Genomic DNA, 8,731 nt, shown 5'->3' with positions numbered 1-8,731 from the left:
TCTTGACCTCCTTTTCCTTTTCTTTCCTTTCCTTTCCTTTCGTTTCCTTTCCTTTCCTTTCCTTTCCTTTCCTTTCCTTTCCTTTCCTTTCCTTTCCTTTCCTTTCCTTTCGTTTCGTTTCCTTTCCTTTCCTTTCCTTTCGTTTCCTTTCCTTTCCTTTCCTTTCCTTTCCTTTCCTTTCCTTTCCTTTCGTTTCCTTTCCTTTCCTTTCCTTTCCTTTCCTTTCCTTTCGTTTCCTTTCCTTTCCTTTCCTTTCCTTTCCTTTCCTTTCCTTTCCTTTCCTTTCCTTTCCTTTCCTTTCCTTTCGTTTCCTTTCCTTTCCTTTCCTTTCCTTTCCTTTCCTTTCCTTTCCTTTCCTTTCCCTTTCCTTTCCTTTCCTTTCCTTTCTGGAGCAGCTCCGGGCTGCTCCCTCCCGGGGTTCACCCCCACCCCAACCCCGCTGCGGGGGAGGGGTGGCCCTTGGGGGCCTGAGAGCTGTGGGTAAGTAAATGCCGGGGCTTTGGTGCTCCCCTCCACCCGCTGCGCCCCCTCTCTCCCTTTCTCCCTGCCCTTGGCAGCAGCCCCACCATTTTCTAAGGAAGAGAGGATTGTGGGGTGAGGGGGGGTGACACGTCAACAAGTTACCCTCATAAAGGAACCTTGAGAAAGGGGCCTCCCAGGGCCTCCCCATCACTGTTTTCACTGTTCCCTCAGAGCCCACAGCAGGGGTTTCTTCTGCCCCCCTCAACTGCACCTGTCCTTCCGCCCCAAACTCCCACCCCCGTTCTGACATCCTGCCCCAGCCCAGATACTGAGCCTGGCACCTCTCAGCCCTCTAGGCCTCCCATCCCTGCACCTGCCTCCACACACCTCTTTCTCCCACTTGCCCCTTTCATTCTTCCCAGAAGCTGCATGCACACATGCGCGCAGGGGGGCTGGGAGAGAAGGCCACAGAAGAGACCCGGGCCAGAGCAGGGCACTGGCCTTCTGCCTGGGGACCTGGGCCAATGCACACACCGCCCCGCACCCCTCAGGCTGCCCTCCCAGCCACCGCAGGGCCTCCAGCACTGGGGGGCGGGGGGGGGGGGAGGGAGCGGGGTGGCGAAGCTGGTAACGGAAAAGCTGGTGTGGTCTCCTTGTCCCCCACCTCCCTACGTGGCAGTGTCTTTCTCCCTCTCACTCTTATTTTTCTACCAATTGCTATTTTTCCGAACAATCCTTGTAGAGAGTATGTATCATCATTCAAAGGCAGGAGGGCCTCGTTGTGGCCAGCCCTGGTTGAAGATGGTACAGTTTTATTGTACAGGTGCTAAAAACAACAACAACAAAAGAAGAAAATGGGGAAAAAAAAAAAAAGACAAAAAAAGCAAAAAAAAAAAAAAAAAAAGCCAGTTTGAGAATGGGACAGTCTGTTCCCTGGAGGCTCCCGACCCATGCAGGAGCCTTGGTGGTTATTTTTGTTGTATTGTGTTTGTTCTTCTTTGTTCCCCGAGGATGGGGGGAAGTTCTGGGTCCCCTTCTGTAGACTGCTCCCCCAACCATACTGCCCAGTTGGTTTTGAAGTTGTTCTCCCTTTTAAAAAAAAAAATATATATATATATATAAAGTTGAGGGACTTTGAATTTTAATTGTTTTGGTTTTGCTGAGGTTACTGGTATTGTGTGGTTTATGTTTTTGTTTGCTTTTACTTTTTTTTTTCCGCATTCAGGTGTGTATTCTCGCTGCCCTTGTTTCATTTGAAGCAAATGGTTGTAGAGTCAAAAACACTTGCATACTGAAAAAAAAAAAAAACCTGTGTCAGGGCTTCTGTCTGCCGGCTTGCTTTTCTCTCTTCCTCCCCCCCTCGCCCCCACTCCTACCCCTGTCCACCCCATGTGACTTTGAAGAAGGTGGGTATCCCAATGCAAGAAATGGGGACACTGCAATTATATTTTGCAGCTCCAGGTAGGCAGGGCTGCAATTGAAGGAAGGCAAGGTGGAGTAGCTGGTGAACAACAGGTGGATCAGTGAACTACCTTGGAAAGAAAATGCAATGCACAGAACAAGGGGGGGTGCGGAGGAAGAGCAGAGTGCAGGGGAGCCAGTGGGTGGAAAACTGAGTATTTGAGTTACTTTGCAGAAAAAAGGTGTGTGCGCACACGTGCACACCTGTGCACCAACATTCCTTGTCTACCATAGGATAGGGCAGTAGCATTGGAAGATGGAGCCCTCATTTTTGGTGGCCCTGGGGAATCATTCTCCATAATGAAACCACCTGCCCCCTGGTTAACTTTCCTGCTGTGGGCCACCCAGCCATTCTGGCTTCTGGCTCCCTGAGTCTTCTCATTGGCTTCCACGTTGGGCCAGGGCCTGCTTGCCCACCCATGCAGTACAAGCGTGCCCCTGGTTCTGGTTTCCTACTGCCCAGCTACCATGAAGGCAGAAGTGCACACGGAGCTGACAAATTGCCTCCCCAGTTCCGGAAGGACAGTGGTAGGAGCCGGGATCCCTTGATTGCTGATGGCTCCAAAATGTGCAGGGGGCGGGGGAGAGAAAGGTTCATGAACAGCCTGGGCTGAGGACCCATTAACACACATTGTTAAGCATTGAACCATCACCCCAAGCTCATATGGGCACCAGTTCATATCCTGGATGCTCCACTTCCCATCCAGCCCCCTGTTTGTGGCCTGGGAAAGTAGCAGAGCACGACTCAAGGCCTTGGGTCCCTGCACCCATGTGGGAGACCAAGAAGCTCCTGGCTCCTGGCTTCAGATTGGCTCAACTCTGGCTATTTCAGCCATTTGGAGAGTGAACCAGTAGTTGGAAAATCTTTGTCTCCTGCTCTCTATAAGTCTCCCTTTCAAATAAAAATAAAATTTTTAAAGAAGCAAAACAGAAATTACAGGGGGCAGAGAAGACTTTGGAACTAAGCAGACAATGTGAGCAAAGGCTTCTGGACGAAGGACAGTTTCCTTGCTTTGGAGTCCCTTTGTTGAGAGTCCCATTGCTAGTGTGGCAGTTTATAAACATGGAGACAGGAGGTATGTGGGCCAAGAGAATAAATCTGCACCCAGTTCTGGGATGGAGTGGAGTACTTATTCAACAATCTCTATTCGAATGATTGAATCTTTTAAGTGTTGTGTAGGGGAGAGGGCCAGCTGATACCGGGTGAGAACATCACCTTTCTTAACCTTGACTGGTCCATCTGGGAAATGGGGCCCGAGTAAGCACCCAGAGCCCAAACAGACTCATGCAGAAGGTGAGTCTTGGCTGTTGGCTGACATTACTGCCAAGGTCACAAGCATGATGACCGTGTCCCACCCTCAGTAAGCCTGTTGGCAGGGGTGGGTATGCATGCAAATTGAAATGGGGTCTGTTCCACTGGCACACTGTTTGGCTGCTCCTGAGAGGCCTTGAAGGGCTTGGACCTGACGTACCCCTCTGCCAGCTGGGCTGGAGTTCCACATATTACCCTAGAATACAGATTTCCACCCCCGACGGGGGCTGGCCAGTCAGGAGCTGGGTGTGGGCGCCAGGCTTCTGGAGCCAGGGCTCACGCGGCGGGTGGGTCAGGGCCGTCAGGGCCAACGGATGTCACAACGCCTCAGTCGCTCTGTGATTTCAAGGCAGAAGGACGCGGCGCATGAAAAGTAGCTAAATGCAGGCCCGGGTGGAGAGTGGGCCAAGAGGGAGGCGGCGGGGACTCTGGGCTTACTTTGGCTGCCCCCGCAGGAGGCCGGCCGAGCCCGCCGCCTGCTCACCTGCTGGTCTGCACGCTTGGGGGAGGGGGGCTAGGGAGGACATGCAGAGACGGAGCCTACGCGCGACCTGCCAATAGGGCGAGTGCATTCGCTGGTTTGGTAAATTTCCCCTGGGAAGTGCCAGGGGGCTGGTGGGAAGGGGAAAAGTTGGAGGATCCCGAGCTGTGGAGGGTGTCGGTGGGGGATGCGGGGACGCGAGTGAGGGGTGGGACGCGGCTGGCCGCCCGGCCCTTCACGGGCTTCGCCGAGGGGGGGTGGGGGGAGGGGACCTCGCCGGCTTAGTAGCGCCACCTACTGGGGACCGGCGCCTCTGCGCCCGGGGTACCAGGGCCGGGGCTCTTGGCTGGCGGGTTGGGACCCCCGAGGACCGGTTGGGCCGACTCTGGCTTGAGCGGCTTTGAGAACCACTCAAGTGCGTCGCTTGGTATGCCCTCTCCCTGGATGCGGAAAGACCCTCACAATAATTTTGGTCTTGCTCCACCCACCGAGGCTTGCATTTTTCACTGCTGAGTTCCATCCAGCGGGGAGGAAATGGCTGAGGCAGCTCCTGGAAGCAGCCTCACGGAGCCTCCACGGGACAGCAGCTGAGTCACCTGTGTAGTGCTGTGGCGGTGAGACACAGTGGGCGACAGCCCAGGGCTGCTGGTGCTCCCTGCTGTGGTGGGGGGGTTGCGACAGAGACAGGCAAAGGACCTGGCTGCCTTGCTTCCCTGACTCGTCCTGGCCCGCTCTAGGCTAGGGCATACGTTTCTGTAATTAAAATCTGCCTTTGTTCTGTCAAGAAACATTTATTGAGCACCTACTGTGTAGATGGCGCTAGGCATACACAGCAGTGACTAAGACGTCAGCCCGTCTTTGAGTGTATATGGAACGCATCAAGGTTTGAGGCGCGACTCTGCGACTCTCAGAGGCAGAAACAGAGTGCTGGGCAGCCAGGATCGGCATGCATGTTGCAGCCAGGAAAGGCTGGGTCAGCTCTGGACTCTGCAAAGGCACGCCTGTTGGTACTATGTGACCCTGGCCAGAGTGGACCTGCTACCTGAGGCTGTCATGGGGCCTCTTCTGATTCAATCAGAAAGTGTTGACACTTTTGAATTGGAAAGAAAGTGGCCAGAGAAGTTTCTGGAGGGGCAGAGCATGTTCCAAATCGTAACAAGTCTTGGGGGTGTAAGGTGGGAGAGGGGAATGCTGGGAAGGGATGAGGAGAGCACTGAGCAGTGGAGTCCATGCGGGAGGTCAGAGGTCACTGACATCCACAACCGGGCCACGCAGCTCAAGCAGTCCTCACCATCAGCTTTAATCTTGTAGCTTGGTGCTGTCCCCATCCCCTAAAGAGGGAGCACCCTCACTTGGGAGACTACCGAGGTAGTTTGTGGTAATAGAGCACTGAGGTAACAGTTTGTGGTCACATCACAGGTTCACCGCAAAAGCTGACGGGAACTCACTGACCAACAGGCTGGCTGCTCTGGGGCAGGGACTCCAAGAAGTTTGGAAGGCTGCGTGGTTTGGTGGGTTCCAGCAAGGGGCCAAGCACATTCTCATCAGGAGCCAGAGGGACAATCTTGATGGCAGGCTGAGGGCTTGGGCTTTGTCTGAAGGAGGAACTGGTGTCTGGGACCCGCTGCCCTGGAGATCTGGCCAAGCACTCACCCACCCCACTAAAACCCAGCACCGACCTGAGGACTTGGCAACCATAGGGTTCCTGCCAGCTGATTTATGCAAAGAGGTTGGAGGTTAAAGATTTTGAACCTCACCCCCTACCTGGAGTCTTTGGAAGCTTTTAAACCAAGGAGGGACTGAGGGGAGTCGGGGACTGGTGTCCCTGGTGGTTAGACCTTGCCAGCCTGTGGCCTGTCTCAGGAAGAGGGGAGGCTGTAGGAAGTGGGGGTGAGTCTGGAGGCCCTGGCAATCCGGCCTTTTAGAGATGCTGCAAACTTTGTGGCACTTGGGGATGGGTGGCACGGGGACAGGTTCCAGGGAGACTATCAAATAACTGTGAAATTCCCAGCCAAGGTTTGGAAAATGGTGGCGCCATGAATGGAAACAGGCAAGCGATGATGGCTTTTTGCTTTTATTACAAAGGGAGTGCCAGTGTGTGTGTGTGTGTGTGTGTGTGTGTGTGTGTGTACACGCACATGCGCACATGGCGGAGACAAATAGATCAGGTGAGCCCAGAGGTTGGGGGTTAGGGGTTCGTGCACTGAGACTTCCAAGATTTACCTGAGTCAGGGGTGGGGTGGGCACACAATACCTTTGAGTAGTGACCTTCTTGAAATACTTACATGGAATGATCAGAAAATTGTCACGATAAACTGATTTTTATTAGAAAAAAAAAGGAGAGAAGGCACTTTAATGCCACACGGGTAGTAACTGCACCCGCACAACCACATATATTGCCCTCTCCACAGACGGGGAGGGGAGAACAGAAAGTGGGGGTGGGAGAGAACGGCCAGGGGAGGTAGTTAGGTCAGGTGGATGGTTTTGTGCCCAGTCCTGAGGTCCCGAGGCACGGATTCACATTTACCAAATTCCCTGGAGAGGAGGTGTCCTGGAGGCCAATGTTTCTCAACCTTGTTCGGCCCTAACCTGGGCGGGAAGGTGGCAAGCTGGTTCACAGCAGGGGGATGGGGGGCAACAGTCCCATAGCCACGGGAGGGGTGGCAAAGTACCGTCCCTCCACCCCAGGCAAACAGCAGGGACTGTGCATGCAGGAGGAGCTACGGAGGTGGCTCTGAGCTAGGTCACTGCCTGACTTCCCCTCCCACCCCCCGTGGCACATAGCAAGTGGGAAGGAACAGCCCGGAACCTGGCTGGGACTGGCTGCTTCTAGAGCGGCACTTGGTGTTTCATGGAGCACCTGCCACTATGATGACTGTGGTAGGCAATGAGGCAAGCACACAGAGTCTGCAACCAACCCGCGCCCTGGGTTCCTAAGGCTTGCTTCTCTCCCTTGCTGAGTGCCATGGTCTCCTCCAGCCCCAGCATCCCTTGTCCTGATGCCGTTATGCACCATCAGTCCTGTGTCAAAAAACTCAATCTAGGTTTCTATAAAGCAAATTCAAGGATGCTTTCCCTAAGTCCCCACCTCTGTGGCTGAACCCTGGAGGGACAGACAGAAAAGGCACACGCACCCTCCAAAACTAGAGTTCACGACCATGCCCTTGTTCTCTCCAAAGAAGCTACAAGATAGACCCACAAGCCACAAGTATACACACATGCACACACACCAAAAACCAAAACCAAAACAAAACAAAACAAAAAAACACCCAGAGAGATTCACATATGGGGCCATCACCCCGTGTAGGGAACAGGGACAGGGAAAACCAGTCAGGCACAAGGACTCAGAAGCCTGGCAGTAGCCCTGCCGGCAAGCTCGCAGGTTCAAAGGCTCTACCTGCCATTACCAAAGAGCCCATTTGACTGCCAAGAGAATATCCCCTTAGGGCTCTGGAGTGCCATGGTCAGATGTCAGGGATCCCCCACCTGGTCATGGTGAGACCGGACAGGGCCTGGGGCTGGAGGGGTGGGGAGGGTGAGTGAAAGTAATGAATCCTACTGAAATGTAAAGGGTGGCCATGCTACATAAGTCAGCCCATCCCACAATGCTGCTCGGCTGTACTGGCGAGCTCACACTTCTCACCACCTGCTCATTTACATGTCACGGGACTCCATCTTAATGAGCGAAGTGGGGTTAAAGGGAGAGAAGGGAGCTGGGGTGGGTGATGTGGTGGGCAGGCTTCCAGCTGTGCTCATGCTAGGTTCAGCCATCGGGAAGGACCCTGAGCCTGAGGCAAGCTCAAGTTCAGCCACTGGGGTTAGCCCAACAGAGGGGCGTCTGGGAGGAGAAAAAGTCTGGCTCCCCGTAAGGCTTGCATTCTGGGGAGCCCTGGAAATGACCTGGGCCGGGAGTGGCTGGACATGAGCCTGATCCCTCAGAAGCTCCCTCAGGGTCTCTTCGGGCACCAGCAGACCCTCCATAGGGGCCCCGGTCACGGTGCCCTGCACGTAGGGGGAGGACTGCAGGGGACCCTCCTTGACCCCTGGGACTGCACCGGAAGTTCTGATGAAGGCAGCAATGACAGTCCCAGGGGGCTGGGAGCTAGACCCTGCTGAAGAGGTACCCGAGACTGAGGTGGCTACAAGGTGGTTGGTGGGCCGGCTGGCCCCGGTCAGGAGCTGGGGGAGCCCACTGAGAATCAGCGGGGTCCCTGTAGCTGTAACCTGGCTCTCTTGGAAAGTGGCATTCAGGGGAAAGGAGGCCTGCAAGGTGAAGGTGTCCTTGAATGTGTTCGAGGCAGGAGGCACACTCTGCAGCACAAGCTGAGTAGAAGTAGTAGTACTGGCAGGAGGCCCGTTGGTCAGCACTGTGGTCAGCGGGATGGTCTGCAGGGTCAAGGCTGAGCCTGATGCCACCGGTGCCACTCCCAGTTGGATGTTGGCAGGCACGGCTGCCGCCGCCGCCGCACTGCAAAAAAAGGATGGAAAACAGAGTTGCCTCGGGCAGTAGGCTCGCCCTTGTCTGGCCAGCCAGGAGGGTGTGCTCACAAGGAATGGAGCCCGAAGGGGTTCTGTTCCTTCGTGGTTGTCTTAGCTAGCCCCAACTGAGTGTTTAACATTCCAAGTGGCTGATGGCTAGGCAGGCAGTTCACCCTAAGGCGAAACAGTACACAGACTGAATACCGACTCTCTGGCTTTGCAGCTTGAGGAAAAAAACTGAGGCAGCCCCCCTCTCCCGCTTACCCCCTAACTCCCCCGCAGTGCAAGGGACCGTAAGCACTAGAGCAGAGACTTGGCATCCGAGCCGGGCAATATCCGAGCCCACCATCCCTCCCTCTTTCCTGCCTCCCCACCCATTGAAAGAGCATCTGGGCTCCCCAGGATGGGCTAGAGAAGGACTGGACATGATGATCCACACTCCAGTCACTTCAGGGGGCAAATGGGAGGTTCTGTGACGGTACCCCAAGGCCCAATTTCAAAAACAACCTGAAACCTCCAAAAACTCAAGGGAAGAG

At 54.7% G+C, this 8,731-nt stretch overlaps 1 protein-coding gene across 3 annotated transcripts in view; it reads right to left on the bottom strand.

The window, feature by feature from the left end:
* Positions 1-5,940: 5,940 nt before the first annotated feature.
* ELF4 (E74 like ETS transcription factor 4) overlaps positions 5,941-8,731 on the bottom strand; it is a 41,614-nt gene continuing 38,823 nt past the window's right edge. For all 3 annotated transcript variants that reach the window (XM_041000019.1, XM_041000018.1, XM_041000020.1), the window contains one exon: positions 5,941-8,184. In XM_041000019.1, coding sequence (XP_040855953.1) covers positions 7,371-8,184 — 814 coding nt within the window. In that variant the 3' untranslated portion in view covers positions 5,941-7,370. The remainder of the gene's footprint in view (positions 8,185-8,731) is intronic.

The sequence above is a fragment of the Ochotona curzoniae genome, unplaced genomic scaffold (assembly GCF_017591425.1).
Source record: "Ochotona curzoniae isolate NIBS_2020 unplaced genomic scaffold, NIBS_Ocur_1.0 scaffold_1852, whole genome shotgun sequence".
NCBI classification, from domain to species: domain Eukaryota; kingdom Metazoa; phylum Chordata; class Mammalia; order Lagomorpha; family Ochotonidae; genus Ochotona; species Ochotona curzoniae.
This window is presented reverse-complemented; position numbering and strand designations above follow the sequence as displayed.